The sequence below is a fragment of the Rhea pennata genome, chromosome 14 (assembly GCF_028389875.1).
Source record: "Rhea pennata isolate bPtePen1 chromosome 14, bPtePen1.pri, whole genome shotgun sequence".
Taxonomy (NCBI): Eukaryota; Metazoa; Chordata; class Aves; order Rheiformes; family Rheidae; genus Rhea; species Rhea pennata.
Window position 1 is genome coordinate 16,269,491 of NC_084676.1, and position 19,242 is coordinate 16,288,732.

At 44.3% G+C, this 19,242-nt stretch overlaps 2 protein-coding genes across 11 annotated transcripts; one reads left to right on the plus strand and one right to left on the minus strand.

Moving 5' to 3' along the window:
- The first annotated feature begins 102 nt into the window (after positions 1-102).
- On the plus strand, positions 103-18,257 carry HNRNPH1 (heterogeneous nuclear ribonucleoprotein H1). Of its 8 annotated transcripts, none has more exons than XM_062587549.1 (14): positions 103-378; positions 9,035-9,094; positions 10,166-10,303; positions 11,170-11,325; positions 11,536-11,679; positions 13,154-13,292; positions 14,291-14,469; positions 14,681-14,752; positions 14,833-14,966; positions 15,131-15,266; positions 15,440-15,523; positions 15,659-15,709; positions 16,797-16,889; positions 17,479-18,257. In XM_062587549.1, exons 1-14 carry the CDS (start codon positions 330-332, stop codon positions 17,595-17,597), a joined length of 1,554 nt encoding a protein of 517 aa, XP_062443533.1. In that variant the 5' UTR covers positions 103-329; the 3' UTR covers positions 17,598-18,257. The 8 variants fall into 8 exon arrangements, with proteins under 8 accessions (XP_062443533.1, XP_062443532.1, XP_062443540.1 ...); XM_062587548.1 differs by having other exon boundaries at positions 16,797-16,887; positions 17,471-18,257; XM_062587556.1 differs by having other exon boundaries at positions 14,854-14,966.
- On the minus strand, positions 1,164-8,140 carry LOC134146918 (deoxycytidine kinase 2). 3 transcript variants are annotated; one of them, XM_062587558.1, is made up of 7 exons: positions 8,018-8,140; positions 6,721-6,836; positions 6,053-6,246; positions 5,573-5,720; positions 4,691-4,806; positions 2,820-2,919; positions 1,164-1,427 (listed from the first exon to the last, which is right to left on the minus strand). In XM_062587558.1, the coding sequence occupies exons 1-7, from the start codon at positions 8,115-8,117 to the stop codon at positions 1,404-1,406; spliced, it is 798 nt and encodes a 265-aa protein (XP_062443542.1). In that variant the 5' UTR covers positions 8,118-8,140; the 3' UTR covers positions 1,164-1,403. The 3 variants fall into 3 exon arrangements, with proteins under 3 accessions (XP_062443542.1, XP_062443543.1, XP_062443541.1); XM_062587559.1 differs by lacking the exon at positions 2,820-2,919; XM_062587557.1 differs by lacking the exon at positions 1,164-1,427 and having other exon boundaries at positions 2,755-2,919.
- Positions 18,258-19,242: the final 985 nt, after the last annotated feature.

The window sequence follows — 19,242 nt, forward strand, 5'->3', positions numbered from 1 at the left end:
TTTGTCACGCTGCGATTGGCTGGCGGCCGGTTAAGGAACGGGAGGCGGGTGCTTTGTGACGTCACGGCCCTGCGCAGCGCGGGCAGCCGCTATTTATAGGCGGGGAAGGGAGCTGCGCAGAAGGAGCGAGCAGGCGGGTCGGGCCCGGCTGGCTGGCGGCTGTGTGGCGCCTCGTCCCCGCAGGGAAAGGGAAAAAGCGGCCAAAAAGCCCCCATCCGCCTTCGCCGGAGCGCCCCGTCGGCGGCCGCTGAGCTTCCGTCCGCGCAGCGCCAGGGCGCCCCCGCCGAGCTTTGTCTTCTCCCGGCCCCTGTTGGGAAGGCGCGGCCAAGATGGACCCGTGTCACACCGAGGAGACCGAGGGCGAGATCCCCGGCCTGGGTAAGGCGCGGCGGCGGCGGCGCGGGGGCCGCGGGAGTGGGAGGCGGACGGCGGTGGGGGTGGGGCGGCGCAGCTGGGGCGCCGCGGCGGGCGGGGGGGGAGGGAGGGGCGGCGGGGCCCGCCCGATCCGGGGCCTTGGCGGCGCCGAGCCTCGCGCTGGCGCCTGCTGGCGGCGGGGCCCGCGGGCGGCGGCCGCGGCGGGCGGGCGGCGGCCTGGCGGCGCGGCCGCGTGCGCCGCTCCCCGCCCCTCCCCCCTCCCCTGCCGCGTGCGTCGTGGCTGCGCGCGGCCGAGCCGCGGGCCCGGGAGCGAGCGCGGCCGGGCGGCGCCGCCCGCCGCTGGGGAGGGGGGAAGGAGCGGGTTTCGGCCTCGCTCGCGGCGGGGGCCCCGGCGGGTCGCTCTCGGCCGGCGCCCGGTGGGAGCCAAGCCGAGCCCTGCGCGGGGGTTTTCCGTTTACGGGGGGTGGGTAAACAAGACTTTAAAAAAAAAAAAAATTACAGTGTATTTGGGGTGTGTAATATTGCTAATCTTTAACTGCAGTAACTTCCATTTCAAACGTAACTAGCATAGATCTTGTGGAAGCAGTAACTCAATAAAGCAGAAGTTGAAAAAAAGGTTTCTGGAAGCTGTAACAGTCTCGTCTTAAAATGGTGATCTATGCCAGTTATTGCAAAACAACCCTGCCTCAGTGTCTGATAGCTCCGTTTACTTGGTTGTTGGCCTCTGATAACCAGTTAACTCTTCAGTGGCTAGAGCCTACTCTTTGTCCATTTTAATTTAAAGTCTTTATTAAAAAAGCAATGCATATACATGAAGTACACTTTTTAAAGCACCTTTTTTCTTCAAACTACACAGACTTCTAGCAAAATTACTCGGTTCATACAAGCAAAAAACACCCTTGTACGCTTCCTTTTAGGGAAATGCTTAATAAGGCATACAGATAATACATCCAGTTAGTTGAAGTAAATTGCCTGAGCACAACTCTTGAACTCCTGGGACTGGTCACTTACACTGATCTTCACATCTTTTAAAAAGTCAGAAAAGATTTGACCTGTGAAAACAACAAAAAAATGGGGTTTTAAAGCTATGTAACTAGTTTGCTAGAGAAGACTTGATCATTAAACCATCATGCTTTTCCCCTTTTGCTCCTAAGATTGTACATAATAAACTGTTCTTAAACACTGTTTTGCTTGTACACAATTCAAATATCTTTCAGTATAGCAAATAACTATACTTGAGGCTAGGATTTGTAGGTTGGTACTAGGCAGAATTGAGCAACAAGATAGGAAGGAGGAAATATTCTATCTAAGATAAAATAGCCTTCATTAAATAGTTCTTCCCCAGAAAGAAAGGGATTTTCTGAAAATTAAACCATTTTCTTAACCTGGGTGGTGAATGCAGTTTGCAGACAATACTGGTGGCTTTTCAGTGAGGGTGAATGAGGGGAGAAGATAGGATGTGTAGGTGTAGTCTTGTGTTTAAGCTGCTATCTGCTTGTTTCCATGAGGTTAACTTGTTAGCAAATACCTAAATACTTGGACAGAATATCTTGTCTCCCTCCCCAGATTAAAGCTATTTGAGGGTATCAGACAAGAGGGCACTCCTCTATCTTAAAGATCGATCTTGGGCTGTCAGGAGAAGGTTGATGCATTCCACAGTATAGCTCCATGCTTAGAGGGTTGGGGATAAGCTCTTTCAGAATTTGAGGTTTTCTGCTGTGGAGTGGGTGCATAGTGCATCACTGCAACAGGAGACTACTTTGGACATTTATTTGCTAAGGCTTGTGCTCAGCTGGATTTGGCAAACACCATTTTGTTTCATGTGACCTATTCACTGTAACATTATTTCTTCTAATGGCTTTCAACTTAATGTTACATTGTGCATTGGGAACTATTGGTAGAGCTTGGTTATCTTCATTATCTATCAATGTGGTACTATACTCTGTCAAGGAAGAGTCTAGATCCCTAGAATGGGAGGGAGCATAGAAGAGTGCTAAGCTCAGACAATAGTGTGTTTTTTTTTTCCTGAAGGAATCATGGCTGACATGAATCAGACAGCATAGTTCTGCAATGTATTTAATGAACAGTATGGCAGTGCAGACTTGTCTGAGAGCAGTCTGACTAATTGAGCTACTATGTGCTGTCTCTCCTCATAACTGCCCATCTCACAAAAAAGACCCCAACCTACTTCCCCCCCCCATAAAGTTCTAAGTGAGAACAGTGAGGTTGGGTTAAATCCTTTGATGGAGGAAGGCAAAAGGTCTCTTCTATAGCCATGTGACCTCCTAACTCTGTACAAAGGAGACTAACTGTACTAGCTGGAACAACTACTGCATGATTGCTTAACCCAAATTCAGTTTATACAAGTGACAGATTAAGTAGTTCAAACTGAAGACTTGCAGCTATTTCTGTAAAACAAAAGCTAGGAGAACTTTAATGCTTACCTTCTCCATCAGGTACTCCTGTTTAATCTTATCATTTTTAAAATCTTCATTAACATCCAAAACTAGAATGGGAATCTCTTTAAGGTTTTCAAAATCAACTCTGTTAAGGGGTGAAATGCCATGGTAGTAAAAAGGGTATAAAAATACATTATGTATAAAAATACATTGTGTATGAAAGAAAGCAACTGGAAGAGGTACATAAGTCATTCTAAGGATCCAGTATTACAGATTACCACATGCACCTGAGATGTTAATGCTAATATCAATGACCTAAGTATAAATCCCTAGTTAAGCCTGCCCTTAATTACTGTTGTATAACCTGTCAACATTGTATCAGCATAACTTAAATGCATTTAAGAAATCTTTCATATGCACTTGTATTGTACAAGTAGTAAAAAAAAAAAAAAACTGCTTATGCTTATTGACTTATTAATTCTCTTCCCTGACACCTACTTTTTTGGTATGGAAACAATTATCAGAAATGTAATCATGTAAATAGGAGTATTTTCTAAAATAATGATATTTTTAGTCTTGTGTTTTCCTATTCCCTTCCATTTAACTGCTAATCCATTTACTAAGTTGCAGTTTTAAAGCCTGCTTTTTGTGGGGATGACCTCAACAGGTTAGAAAACTTAAATACTTAAAGCAAATTAGAGCAGTGTTTTCTTTTTTTTTTTCTTTTTTTAACTTATTTTCAAAAAAAGCAGTAAGTATGCTGAACCACTTTAATTTGTTTTTGCAGATCAAGCATTCCTGGGGTGGGGGGAATGTCACAAAACGGGAAATACATACTCCATTCCAAACTTGTGAGCAAACAATGTAAACGTTCTCTAAATTCCAAAACATGCAGTGCATTTTTGCCCCAAGGCAGTTGGGTCATCCTGCATTAAACTTACATTTAGGAATGCAGATGTGACTGTACAACCTAGCATTCTTCCTGGAATTGTTACGTTTATTGATGTTGGCCTGGAAATGGTCTCTGTTTCAGCTGAAAAGGCATGCTTGTCCACCAAGTGCTAGGAACACATCCTGAACACTTCACTGATAGTCTTCTGTTGTGGCAGCAACTCTTGTGCTAAAGACAGGTGCTTCAGTCAGTGATAACCCTCTGCTCAAGCTCTTACGGAGCAAAGTCTAAGGTTCTCTGCAGAGCTTTAGCAAATCCTTGAATGGGAGGGTTAATAAGTCAATAAGAAAGGCAGACTGGGGGGAAAGGTATTTAGAGCTAGTTTAGTCACTGACAAGGTTCCTCGTGTATAATAGTGCAAGCTGTAAGCCTTTCTAGTAATGGTTTATTTTGAAGCTAGGATTAGTGTTTAAATGTTGTTGAATACAATCCCTAGTTTAAGGTAGTTAGGACCTTGCCATGTCTTGTACTGGAGATGGCCTAATAAAGTATTGAATACTTTATTAGTATTAGTATAGGCCACTGAATAAAATTTTAAACTCCATCCTATTCCTGTTTACTTTTTCAGTTACCAGTTTGAAATTCTTGCTGGAAAAACCTGTTAGCTAGGTTACCAACTACATAGCTTTTTAGTTAAAGCTAATGCTTAACATAGGCCTTAAATTGGATGAAGTTCCATCTCTTGGTGAGCCTTAATTGCTTGCCAACAGATGACCTTTCTTTTGCATATAACCTACATGTTTGTGCCAAGAAACCTGGAGTATCTAAAGTTAAATCCTTCCAGCTGTGCCTGAGTGAAGCTGGATTTAAATTTTAATTTTATCCCTAATCAACTCTAGCATAGGCTAGAAAAGAACCTTACCTATAAGCTGAAACTCAAAGGAACAAGCAGTTAAGTATGAAACAGTTCTAGTTTGTTAAAGCTTTTGTTAAAGCTTTTTGCATACAGAAAATAGGTTCATACCTCATAGTTCTTTCATGAAGCCAGGTTTCATGTTTATAGTGGAGGTTTTCCAAATACTCAAGCTCAATTCCTTGTTCCTCTTCTCTTCCTCTCATCTGCAGCCTTTCCATGCATTTCTGAAAAAAAGTAAATGCAAATCTGAATATTAGTAGTGCTTTAGGTGAAGCTAGCCAAACTGATCAAGTATTCCTTTAAGTCAGAAGGACTAATACTTCATAACAGACCAGAAACTACAGGGCTTCCTTAACTGCATTCAGTAATGCATGGGGTATCCTTAATTATAGAGGATTTTTTTTGTTCAGTGACTTGCTTTAGGAACATGAACATGAGAATAGGCTTACTATGCCAACATTAAGCAAAGGACTGACAATCCTTAGAACATTCCCAACCCTTAAATGGTTTTATTATAAGTATTAGACCGTGAGCATTAAATTGTAAATCCTTGCTTGAACATAGAAAACTAATTATTGTCTGAGATCACTTCTGTTTAAAAAAACAACTTGAGCCACTAATTAGCTAGATGTCAATAGGCTTTAAGAAGTTTTTACTGCTCATCTCCTCTGAATACACTTCTGAGTTAAAGCTGAGTCAAACTTGATTCAGAAGTTCAAATTCAGCAGATTTAAGGACATAGAATGTTAGTAATTGTAGTATCTAAACAGCTACCATCAGAATTGCAGCTCAGAAAGGAGAGATTTTATTTTGCTTTGTCTATGAAAGAAATCTGTTTGATTTCAATATAGGTTTCCCATTACTTCTAAAATGTAAAGGGCTAATTTGATACTGATTATTGCAGCATCGTATCATGAAAACTTTTTGTACCTTCTAAGCTCCCAGAAACAAAGCTTTACAGCTAATATTTTTCATCTTAAGTGAGCATACCTGAGGCGTGGTTCTTAGGTAGATCATACCATCTAGTTCTATATCAGATTCAAACTGATTCAACAGCCATGTATGCCAGTCCTGATAAACAGCCCATTCTGTTTCATTGATGTTTCCGGATTCAAACAGATTAGAAGCAAACACATACCTGCAATGAAAGTTACTGGTGTCATGCCAGGGTATAAGTGAACTCCTTTATAAAAAAGAATCCTCTTTAGAATCGGAATTGCAGCACTAAGAAAATTACCTATTCTTAGGTTCATTGAGTATTCATACCATTTAACTTGCACCAGTGTTAAACATGTTCTTGCAAGGCCCAGGCCAAAGATGCTACTGTAACAAAATGTTGCATTTGAAAGTTTTGATCTAATCCTCTTGAGGAGAAAATGCTAGAGTTCAGTTTCAATTTCCCAAGGTTCCTTTTTAGCATAAAAAATACAGCTATTACTCTGAACTTGGTAGTACTGAGAGAGTAGTTACCTGTCACTGTACACAGATCTCTCAAAAAACTGCACTGGGTGTTCTGCTTCATGTAGCTTGGCTGAGATGGGTTTTAATTGTGCTCTTACACGGCTCAAGCAAGCATAAGTCTGAAATGTATAAGCCCATCTTGTGGGTTTATCATACAACATTTTCAGTAGATTTCCTCCACTCTTCTGAGATGTTGAAAGTTCCTGGGGAAACAAGAGAGGGTTCATTAGAGATAACTATAGTTCAGTATTTGATGCATTTTTTCTTGCCTTAATCCAAAATTCTTGTATATTGAAGCAAGTTTATGCCTTGTATTTTGGGGATGTGACTTGGATGTAGGAATAACAGGATCTACTTCCCGCTGATGACAGTGTCTTTAGTCTGGCAGCTTATTTAGGTTCATCAGTGCATTTCAGCCTGGTATACTTTGTGATTCCTGTGGGGTGGGGGTAACTATTTAGAAGACATTACACTGTATCTTCATAAATAGAGCTTACAATCTATAAATGTCTGTCTCATCAAACTAGGATTATAGTGGGGCTGATTCTGGTCTCAGGAAGAAACCCAGTATCTCCAGACTAAAAATAGATGACTTCTGGCATGGGTCCTTAGGCCAGTTCTTTTGATTTCTTCCTCCCTCCTCCCCCTTTTAAGCTTCCCAAGTCCTGCACACCTACCTCATACTCATCCTCAGCTGTCTGAATGTTGCACCACTTGGCAATAGGTTCAGGGATTACCTCCCACTCATCACTGTGTTTCTCTAGTAGCCTGACAAATGTAGACTTTCCTGCAGCTGCAAAAGATTTGGAGAATTCACCAAGAATGTGGCTTATACAATTTCAGTGCCCAAAGTACAGGGATGTTGGAGCCCTCTAATGTGGTGTGGGTTTGGCAGTGCTTGAGATGGAGGGTGATGTCTCTGGAGTGGTGATGAGACTTAGGGCAGGATTCTTGCCTGGCTGTGGCTAGGAGCAGGGCTGGAGGCTGTGGAAGGGCTGTCTGGGGCTGCCTGCACGGTGCTGGTGCACATTCCAAGAAAACCGTGTTAATCTCTGGCTCCAGAAGGCCTTGCCTGGGCCGGAGATGCGATAAGGCGGCGAGCGGGAGCGTAGCTCCCCTTTCGGCTAAGGGCTGCTGCCACCATTTTAGGAACGGGCTTAGACTTGGGGGTGGCGCTTAGCGCGCGCCATTGTTCGAGCGGGGGGGGGGAGAGCTGCGCATGCGCGGCCCTGGGAGCAGGGGAGCCACCGCGCATGCGTGGCGCGGGCGGCGAGCTGGCGCTTGCCTCGGGGTTAGCGAGTTCCTGATGGGCGGGCTAGAGCGCCACGTAGGGGCCTGCCGCGCACAAGCGGGCCCCGCCTTCCGCGGCTGTAGCGGAGCCCTTGAAGGGAGAGGACAAACACCCCCTCCGGGAGATAAGGGCAGGCAAATGGCGCCCCTGGGGAGCCGCAAAGAACAAACACGGGCTCGATGGTGGCCCCTGAGCCCGGGGGACGAGCCGCGCTTTGCCGCTCAGCCATGTCAGCTAAGCCTGGCAGCCGCCGGGAGGAAGGAGCGCGGCGGCTCTGCCGCTGCCCGGGCATGTCCCTGCGCCGTTGCTTGGGTGTCTGAGCCTTAGAACAGAAGGAGCGAGGTGTTCATTCCTGTAGTGCCTACCCGTGAGCGAGGGCTCGGTGTCCCTCCTTGAGCGCACAGGGTGTCTGGCGTCGCGGGGCGGGAGCGGTAGCGCCGGGCCCTCCCCCGCCCTGGCCGTGGCGCCAATTTCGCAGCGGTGCCGGGAGCGGGGCCCGGGGAGGCAGTCGCGGCGCTCCCCCTGCAGCGAGATTCCCCCCCCCCCACACACACACACACCCCGTTCCCGCTGCGAGCAGGGGAGGAAAAGCGCCCTTGTCCCTCAGCCCACTTCCCAGGGCGTCTCTTGTGCGGGGTCGCTGTGAGCCCGACGCGGCCTCCCCACCCCGCCGCCGCGCTTACCGATGTTCCCCTCGATAGAGATCTTCCTGAGGCGCTTCTGGAAGCTGGAGTTGAGGGAATCAGCGGGGCTGCGGCAGCGCCGCTTGGCGGGGGTGGACATGGCGGCGGGCTCCGCAGGCACCGAGCGCCAGCACACGGGCCACCCTCCCGCCCCAGCCTGCTTTAAGTCTCCCGCCGGCCAGTGGGCGGGAAGCGGCCGCGCCGCCACTCCCCGAGAGGCGCCCGCCGTTCCCTCCCCGCGGCGGCGGGGCTGCCGGGGACTGCCTTTGCGCTTCCCCCTCTGAGATCAGTGTCGAGCAAGGGAAATGGAGCGGAGCCCTTTTGTTACGGAGCTGAGTGGCTGTAACAGCTGAAGCGTTCCGCAGTAGCTGTTTGATTTGCATCACCACTGATGAGTTCCCCATAGTCTTTGAGTTAGGTTTATACTAGGTTTATAATCCATCTTCCCCCCCCTCCCCCCAAAGTCTCCAGCTTTGGAGGGAGGTCTTGATTGGTATCTGATAAAAAATCAGGCTATGCAGACTTGTAGGTGCTGGATGTAGACTCTAGAGCTGTAAGCTAATTTTGGTAAATGATTAGATAGGAAACAAGCATCAATTAAAGGAGTGAGGTGTTAGAAGCTGTTCCATGCAGCTTTATTTCTAAACTCTGAAGTTCCAGTGTTAGTATGAACATACTTAGGCTTTATACAATCTGATTTAACTCTTGGCATGGGTTCTGCATGACCTCTGTGGGCAAATGCCAAGTGAAACATGAACTGCTTGCCCTGACTTCTTTATTGTAAAGAAGTGATACTGGCTTCTTAGGTGTTTTAATATTGTCCAAGTACAACTATCTGAAGTTGTACTACAGCAGTTATTCTCAGTAAATCTGTTGCTTTTATTACTGTGAGATGCAGGGTGAAATCTAGCAAGGTCTGGTGTGTTTGGAGGAGATGGGAGGGAGTAGTATTTTCCTTTTTATTATGATAATTGTGACCCATGTCTCTTCTTTCCCCATCTCCTACAAACACACCAGGCTTCAGTGACCGAAGCGAGCAGATTGTTTCACGTGGGGTAGCGTCAGCATTTGAAGCTGGTAAGTGCTAGTTCCCACACATCTCTTGTTCAGTCAGACACCTCTCTCCGTGCAGTGCGTGTCGTGTTGTTGCGGGGTGAATGTCGGTAGCGCTTCCCGCGCACGCGGGCGTGCCCGGGCCCGCGCGCCGCGCCTGAGGGAGGACGGGGCGGGGGAAAGCGCCGTGCGGCCTCCGGGGCATGCGCAGTGTGGAGAGCGGCGCTGAGGCGCATGCGCGCAGGCCGGCCCGCGCTCTGCGCGGGATTCGGCGCCTTGGCTTTGTTCGGAGGGCGTAGGCAAGTGACGCATGCGCACAGGTTACGTCGGGGTGGGGGATGGAGGCTAGCGAGGAAGCATGCGCAACCTGGCAGGAGCGGCGCGGGGAACGTCTGCGTAGCGGGTGTGTGTCCCGGGGCGGAGGAGCGTGGTGGTTCTAGAGAGCATGCGCAGGCGGGTCCTGCGGGGGAGGGGCAGGAGTGCGCCGGGGCTCATGCGCATGCGCCCCGCGCTTTACTCAGCCACGCCGCAACACACTTTAGAAGCAAGTGAGGGGCGCGAGCAGCCCGGGCTCCTCGGCGGCCGCTCGTCGCTCTCCTGCCGAGCTCCATCCTCCGGGCCCTGAGCGGGAAGCGGACGCGGTGTGCGTCGGCGGGGACTGCGAGTCGTCGGGCCGACCGGGGCGGCGTCTGGGGCCGGGGTTCTTTGTGCGGCGGAAGGCCCGGCCCAGCGGAAGCAAGAGCACCCGCCGCCATTTCCTAGCGCGCTCTCGCCACAGGCTCGCCCGCTCGCTGCCGCCTGACTGGGACTAGGCGCTCTCCGGACAGCGGATCAGGCTCGGAGCCCTAGAACCACCGCGGAGCCCCACCATGTGTGCGTGCGGGGATGGGGGGCTGGGCGCGGGCCGGGGGAGGCGGGCCAGGCGTGCGCCGGGCGGGAGCGGCTCTGTGTGTGTGACGGCGGGCAGCGGTCCGAGGTAGAGGAGGTTCGGGGACGGGCGGGCCCGGGCCAGGGGGGCCGCCGGGCGCTTTGAGGGGGTGCGAGTGGCGATCGCGCACTGTGGTGTCTCAAAGGGCTTGGTTTGGTTTTCTTCAGCGGCCACGGAAACAGAGACGGAGCCGAGCCTCACCACCAGCATGATGCTGAACACAGAGAGCGGCGAGGGATATGTGGTGAAAGTGAGGGGGCTGCCCTGGTCCTGCTCTGCAGAGGAGGTGCAGAGGTTTTTCTCTGGTAAGCAGAGTTGGGGAAGAGGGGCCTGACTACCTGGTAGCCCATCTGGGTTCCTCCTGAGGAAGCTATGACGGCAGGAATGAAGCAGTGAACAGTTTTAGAAAGCATTTAGAGCACTTCAGGAGCAGGTGAAGTTTGTAATGCAACAAATGTGTCAGCTAGGATGCACCGTGGAAAGCAGTGCTTGTACTAGTAGGGACTAGGCATGAGCAGTTCTGCCTGGGAGTTGCTGGGATAGCTACAGTTGCCTTAGGTTGCTGACTGTCTGGCAGAGTGTGTCTGTTTGAAGGAGAACTTAAATACTTACTTCAGGCTCACCTAAGAGAACTTAGTTTTTAGCACTTTTTTGATAGCCACTCAGGTCTCAGGTGTTTAGTCCCGAATAACTTGCTACACTAAGTCATTACTGTAGCAATTGCTGTGAGCAGTCATTGAAGAAAGCATATATTTAAAGTACTTCTGGAGCTTGATGTATTGGAGTTGGACCTGATATAGTTCATTATGCTTACAGTGTGATTGTAAATGCCTCTAACTTCGCTTCATATGCCCCAGGCAGCATAAGCCACTCTTACTGCTCATGTTGTTCTCTGCTTTTTGACTATAAAATGTGACTTAAGTGCAAAGCATTGAGAATATTGAGAAAAATTCCAGCTAATTTGAGTTTATCCTGAATATTTTACTAAAAGTATTTTGATTGTAGACAAGCCTTTAGTTTAGTATCATCATCTTTCAGAGTTTAGCAGAACTCCGTCATCTTTGATGCAACTTTAGTCTTTAAGAAAGTTTCTTTTAGGATATCTGCCAACTTACAGCCATTGTGTTTCTCTAATTAAAACCAATTCTGACCTTCCTGTTTCTCTTTTTAGAATGCAAAATTCTAAATGGGGCTTCGGGTATCCGTTTCATCTACACAAGGGAGGGCAGACCAAGTGGAGAAGCTTTTGTTGAACTTGAATCAGAGGACGATGTGAAATTGGCACTGAAAAAAGACAGAGAAACAATGGGACACAGATATGTTGAAGGTTTGACTCAATTGGTCTAGTAAATGGCTAAATTTTTTTTTCTTTTTTGAGTTAATGGCTTTTTGGTTAATGGTTTTTACTGTCTCTTTTAAAATGCATGTAAAAGGACAAATGGACTTGCATATCATACAAGTTGACTTGTTTCTCAAGGCAAATGACTTTTAAAACAATTGCATTCCAGAATGCATTAATTCTGAGTGCCTTTTACAGTTTTCAAGTCAAACAACGTTGAAATGGATTGGGTTCTGAAGCATACTGGTCCCAACAGCCCTGATACGGCTAATGATGGTTTTGTACGTCTTAGAGGACTCCCATTTGGCTGTAGTAAAGAAGAAATTGTACAGTTTTTTTCAGGTATGTGGGGTAAAAGTACTAGCTGTAGCACTATTGATCAATGCTGAAGCCACTGATTGCCCAGTAGTACTTCCAGCAGTATACTGATGGATGTTAATAAGTAAATAAACAATCCTCCATTAGTTATCTGGGCTTGATAGGTCAATTGCCTAGATGCATTCATTTATTAAATAACTGAGGAAGCTCCCCAAAGCTATACTGCTATACTTACTGAAATGTACTGTTCCATATAAGGACAGCAGAAAACAAGTGTCTTGCTTTTTAAACTGAAAGTAAACAATGAAGATGGGAGGATGCTTCCACCCACAGCCTTAGATAGTCCACATACCACTCGGTGAAGGATGCAGAACACTGGGCTCAGTAAAATGAGCAGAATTTTAAGAAGGCAAGGTATTACCCTTGTTTCTCATGAATGTAGACTAAGATTCCAGAAAACCCCAACCTGCTATCTCCACTAAACTACAGATTCGTTCCCCTCCCTGCCCCACTTCCCAGAACCCCTTTCCCCCACCCCATGCTGTGTAGTGTGAAGTTTTGATGAATGAAGAGATAATGTCTTGTCTTGACTCTAATTCTCACTTTTTTCCCAGCTGTTGTATGTTTATTTTAGGAATTGGAATGCTATTATAAATGCATAAGAATGAAATCTGTTCAATAGGATTCAACTTAGAAGTATCTACAAAGTAGTAAACTTCTAAATGTGAATGTTACAAAACTAGCTAGAATGTTTTGCTTTAACAAGCTTGTAGATATGATTAAGCGTATTGTTTTTGCTTTAAAATATATTAGAAATAATATTTGCAGTTTTAAAGAGCTTAAGAGACTGTTCATATGTATTCTAAATTAGTAATATATTGTGAACAAGAGCAATTCCTAAGCATGTGCATTTTACATTGTTTATTTTTATATGGTTAAGTGATTTAAACTTTAAAAACTGTATAATATGCTTCTGTTTTAGAAACTAATACTTTTGAAATTACTTCATGATTTTTTCTTACTTAAGCACTTTTATAGATAAAAATTAATATTGAACTTGACATTTGCATAAGTAATTATTTTGACTGATTTCTAGTAAAAATACTTGTTATGTAAAGATATTTAACTTGCTGTATTTGAATTTTTAAAGTTATATTAAAATTCAACTTAAATTAAGTACATTTGCGGAATTAAAGAGGTTTTTAATAATATGTAAGCTTCTTAATGCACCCTGCATTAGATGCCTTATCTGAGGTGTTGTTCACCACACTCAGAACTTTTTTGTGCTCTGCAGGGTGGGTTAAGAATACAAACTGAATGGTATGCAATCATGGTTTCTTTTGTTGACATGCTTTTTCTTCTAGTGTGCTATAATCAGCATACCATTCACTTAAAAGTATTAAAATTCTGGTATATTTAAAGCTATAAGAAAAACTCATGACTGGGCTTGTGATGTTAATATTGCCCCCTACTGGGGTTATTTGTCCTTGGGTTGAAGGGTTGGAAATCGTGCCAAATGGGATAACATTGCCGGTGGACTTCCAGGGGAGGAGTACGGGGGAGGCCTTCGTGCAGTTTGCTTCACAGGAAATAGCTGAAAAGGCTCTAAAGAAACACAAGGAAAGAATAGGGCACAGGTGGGGATGGATGGTTGGTTGGATATGTCACTTTTCTTATGGTAAACAATAATTAAATCCATATTCTCTCTTCTGAAAGTGTTAACTTCCAAATAGAAATAGTATTTTGGTCTCTAACTTGGTCATAAACAAAGGTATTACTAATGTGCACATGGTATACACTGTCTGAATTTATCCACAGTGAAAGACAAAATTAAGCTAAGCTTAAGTCTGCTTCAAAAATTTAATACTGGAGAAGTACAAAACTGCTAGCTTTAAACTGACAAAGTTGAGAGACTATGGCTTTAACTTCTCAAATAGCACCAATTATGCCTTTAGCTCTAAAGACACACACATACTCTATTACCATAAGAAAATGTGATAATTTCTAAACTTGTTTTATAAGTTGAAATGTAACAAATTTTCTTACTGTATTAATCTTCAATGTAATAAGCATAGCTTTCAAGAAATTGTCACAAAGGGTTTTTATTCTATTTTACTTGTGACTATTTTTCATTGAAGCATGCATTTTTTGCCTATGCTGAGTCAATGAAGCATAGGCTGGGTTTACTAGCACATGCAGAGCTTTTTGTAATGTCTTGATGGGTTAAAATCTTGGTGGAGACTGGGTTTTTAACCCTCTTTATATATTGCCACATGAGCAAAACAGTGCTGAGTTGAGTGGACATAGTCCCTCCTATTTTTTTGACTAACACTTTAAATCTGGGGGGAGGAGGGTGAGGAATCAGTATTGCTCCCCCGCCCTTAAGGTTGGGATACTGTGAAGTATGAGGAGCTTATAAACCCTTCAGTAATTGTAATTTCTTGAAATACACTAATTTGAAAGTAATGTAGTGTTTTTAATAGTATGTCATTGCCTGCATAATATAAAGAAACTTGGCTTAAAATATACTGCCAGTTTCAAGGCTATGACTAAATGTCTTGCTTTAATGTAAAATTATGTGAGGTTTTTGTGGAAAGAATTAAAGACTGACTACTTCCTGTGGAAAAAATTTTAGGTACATTGAGATCTTCAAGAGTAGTCGAGCAGAAGTGCGCACTCACTATGATCCTCCACGCAAGCTAATGGCAATGCAGAGACCAAGTCCTTATGACAGGCCTGGTGTTGCACGGGGATATAACAGTCTTGGTAGAGGAAGTGGCTTTGAAAGAATGAGACGTGGAGCTTATGGGGGAGGTAAGTATGTGGAGTCCAAGTGTGAGCTGCTAATCTAAGAAGCAGCAACACTTGAACTGATTCTCTTTCCTGCTTTGTGACTATGGATTTGTAGATACAGTGAACTTCATTTGTAGAAGGGAGCTTCCTAATATCTGTCTCTGCACAGTGTGTTTGTGTGTGTTTGAATCTTATGTAGGTGAAATGATCATGTTGTCCGATCTATTTATAGGTTATGGAGGTTATGATGACTACAATGGGTATAATGATGGCTATGGTTTTGGTTCTGATAGATTTGGAAGAGGTAAGATTTCTCTAATAGGAATAGTAACCAACCTTTCAAATACATCTAAAAAGTAACTTAAATACATCTGAAAGACCTAGAATGGACTCTCTTCTCTGCAGGAATGTCGGACCACAGATACGGCGACGGGGGATCCACCTTCCAGAGCACGACTGGCCACTGTGTCCACATGAGAGGTCTGCCTTACAGAGCTACGGAGAATGACATCTATAACGTGAGTTCTAAATCTGTCAAGCTGCCTTATGATACTGTGATCATAATTAGAAATATTAATTGAGCTACTATTAAATAGTAATACTACTTCTTAGGGACTAGAACTTGCTGCAACACTGAGGTGTTGTATTGGTGCGTTTTAATCTATAAATATTCTGTATGTAGTTCTTCTCACCTCTGAACCCTGTAAGAGTACACATTGAAATTGGACCAGATGGTAGAGTGACCGGAGAGGCAGACGTTGAATTTGCTACTCATGAGGATGCAGTGGCCGCTATGTCCAAAGACAAAGCAAATATGCGTAAGTATGACTTTCTGAATATAGCTTTATGAAAATACAGCATTGCAGCACAGTTACAGTATGTATCAACTACTGAAATACTGAGCTGTTTCATTGTGACCAACCTTGCAGTGAGATAAATTGCACATTTACTTGATGTGAAATGCTCTCATGACAATTTTTTCTTCTTCCAGAACACAGATATGTAGAACTCTTCTTGAATTCTACAGCAGGAGGAAGTGGTGGTGCCTATGGCAGTCAAATGATGGGAGCAATGGGTATGTGTAAACAGTCTAACTGCACTTTTAAACAAGCACTTCATATTTAACGAAGCTGGCTAATTTTATACAGCTCCTGCTTATTCTATGCCTGGCATAAAAACTGAAATTCAACATTCTGTCTTAATCACACAGTCAAGGAATCGGAAGGGGTAGTTCAAGATTGGAACACTAGCACATTGCCAGGTATATAAACCTTTTGGGAATACATTCGAACAATTAATAGGTTGAATAAACTGTTGTGTTGAATGTGGAGCGTATGGTGGGATGAATGATTTCTGGGTGTGTGGTGGTGTGGAAGTGAAATGGGAGATGCCTGTTCTCTATTCTTTTCCCCCTCCCTTTTTTGAGACTGGAATATAGTCTGGTGATGGAGGGAGTATCTGTTGTATGTCACTTGCCATTCAAGCCTTGTCTTGGTGGTGAGGGGAAAACATGTTCTGGAATTTGGAGAAGCTGGCTGAAACAGGAAACTATGAAGCTGTCTCAGTCTAATGCGCATTCTCAATGTAAAATTCTAAATGACTGCCAATATTGTCTCTAAAGCAGATACCTCTCCTGATACCTTACTTTTTTGGGTTTTTAGAGCTTAAGGTGGTGGTTGGTTTGGGGCTTTTTGGGGGTGGTGGGGTGGGTTGAGGGTGGGTGGAGGGTGTGTGTATATGATACTACTTTATAGTATTTTGATTGCAAGCTACTTAAAATTGCTGATTTTAATTACTGAAGAGTTCTGTGGGAGTATAGAGAAACAATTAAACTTGAATAGCAGTAGTTTGGGCTTAAGTAGTGGCTTCCTGTATGGTAATGCTTTGTGCTGACATGATGCATAAGCAGTCTAGAACAGAAATTGTGTACAAAACAATTTCTCTGGTTAACTGTCAACCAGCCTCCTAAAGGGACTGGGTGCTGTCACTGCAAGCACTCTTGTGCAAGGTTATCTGAAAAGCATGATCTGAGTGTCCGAGGCTATAATGAGAGATCCCATCCTGTATAATCAATACAGTAGAAGTCGCAGAAGTAAACTCTTTGTGCTTCAGAATCACAAGCACTTCCTGCAGTCCTTGAAGTATTTGTTACTGTTTAACTATAGGAATGCCTGAGGCATTTAAATGTGAGCACTTGCTGTTTGAGCCTGTTTATTTAGGAAACAAGGTCTTTATGCTAGGAAGTTAGCTCAAATACAGTGGCTATGGTTAGGTAAGGCGCAGATTGGTTGTTAATGGACAGACTTGTGCCAGGCAGGATCTTAACATTTGTATCCTTAACTTGAAAGGAAGCCAATCCAGCTATGGTGGTCCAGCTAACCAGCAGTTGAGTGGGGGTTATGGAGGAGGATATGGTGGTCAAAGCAGCATGAGTGGATATGGTAAGAGCATTTCCTTACTGGTCTTAGGTGGCACCCAATGCAGGTGGCTTACCACCTTCTACAGTGTACTCTTCATTCGTGTGGAAGAATCATGGTATGGACTGGGCAGCACAAGCCTGAAATGTCAAGATGCTTTGAACCTTAGAAATAACAGAGGAGTAGAAGGGAATGGAGGCAAAGTAGGATTTTGAAGAGTAGTGGGGGGAGAAATGAGTAGGAAAAAATGTGAAATGGGTAGGACATACCTTCCAGGTCCTGTTGTTCTGTTCATGGCTTAATCTTTTTGGGGTGGAAGCTGGTGACTGGTCTAAATAGACCAATATGAACAGGAAAAATTGGTAGGGGAGGGGGAGGCTGGACACTTCCCCCTCAAAAAAAGGTGGTTTGGAGAAAAGACCTTCAGAAAAGCAGAAAGAGTAGACTCTTCCATTGAACATCCAATAAGTTTAACTTTGGCAGTAAAACTGTAAACTGGCACTTACGGGCATCTGTCTTAATATAGTATAAGAGCAAGCTCTAGGGGAATGACCTTCCAAATATCTGTGAACTATCCAGTAATCTGCTGTTGGTTTTCGTACCCCTGACCCAGGTAATCAGGGTGCCATGAACAGCAGTTACTACAGCAGCGGGAACCGTGCGTCCATGGGAGTGAACGGCATGGGTGGAATGTCGAACATGTCCAACATGAGTGGCGGCTGGGGAATGTAACCAATTGCTGACTTTTGGTCAACCCTTTTTTAAAAAACAAAAAAACAAAAAACTAAGTTTAACAGTTTTGCAATACAAGCTTGTGATTTATGCTTTACTGTAAGTGGAAATCAGGATTGTTATTTTAAAACCTTTCAGGTTCAGTATTTTTGAACATACAGAAATGAACATTCATCTAGGATGTAATAACCAAGTTGAGTAAAGACTATAACTGTTAAACAATTTTGAGCGTTTCTCAAGTTAGTTTTGTTGTAGGAGTGTATTTAAGCAGTAAGCGTATTTAGGTTAAAGCTGTTTGGATTATGTTAAATGTTGCTCTTATACAATATTACATCCAACACTGTTTTGAATACATGTTGAAAGAAACATGCTTTTTTGTAAAGAAACAATATAGGAGCTGTGTCTGAAATTCAAAGTGAACATTTGGCATGTTAGTTCTAGTTTATTTCTTTTAATATCCTGTAAGGCACGTTTAAGCTTTTTTTTAAGTTAATGGGGAAACATGTTGAGACGCAATACGGCTACTTTAGGATTTTGGTCTTGGTGTTCATATAAAATTCTGAGGCCTTGATTTAATCTTTCATTGTATTGTGATTTCCTTTTTAGGTGTATTGCGCTAAGTGAAACTTGTTAAATAAATCTTCCTTTTAAAAACTGGAACTCATTTCTTGAACTACTTCTGTGGTGTAACGTGTGGACAGTCATCACTGAAGATGCAGGAACACAGTGTCTGTCTGCTGTGAAATAGTTCACTGCTTCTAGTGTGAATTCTAATGCATTCCTTGGGATAGTAAACAAGGTGGTGATTTACTCTTTGAGTCCAAACAGGGGGGTTAGTAGTATCTGGACCATGGTGGTAGGGGTGCCCAAAGTATACTGCTCCTTCAGAGGGACAAGGCATGACCAAGTTTAAGCTACCTCTGACATGACTTTCAAAATGCCAGTAGAGGCTGGGAGGAGATTCTGTACTTAAGCGTAGCACTAGGCCTCTACTTTCCAGAGGCAAAGCACTAAGACTGCACTTTCAGCTCAGTGCAGCTGCATCCTTACAAGGATTTCAGCTTGACAAATACCATGCTTGAGCTGCCTTTAAAACATCTCCTGAGTAGTACAGAACAGTAATAGCTCTAATAATTTCCTTTTGACTTACTCTTTCAGATGCAGCTCTCTTTATTTCTAATACTACCTAGGCTTGCCTCTTTTAATTAAATGGGGATGGATGTTTTAGGTTCCTTCTGAGAAAAGCCTGGGGGCTGCATGTAAGTACTAGAAGTGGTTAAAGGTGGTGTGACTACAGAGAAGCTACCACTCTGAGTTGAGTAAAACAATTCATTAACAGTGGATACTGTAAGTGAGGCTTTGAACTCAGTGTTAGAAATTTCCTGGAGTTGGTGTTTAGAGACTACCTGAACACTCATTTCTTTTTTTTTCCCTGCTGAGCTTCCAGTCCTGCTTACTCAAAGCTAGTTTTTTCAGAGGAGAAGTTGAGGAAAGTGCTGTAGAGAGGGAATCTTGCCCACTACTTCAAGTCTTTTAAGGAATCTTTCAAAGCCTCTCACCTGCTTTCCTCAGGTAAAGTGCTGCTGCTTCATAATGCAGCACTTCAAGCAGAGTGGTGTTTTTTTTCCCTTCCCCACCATTATTG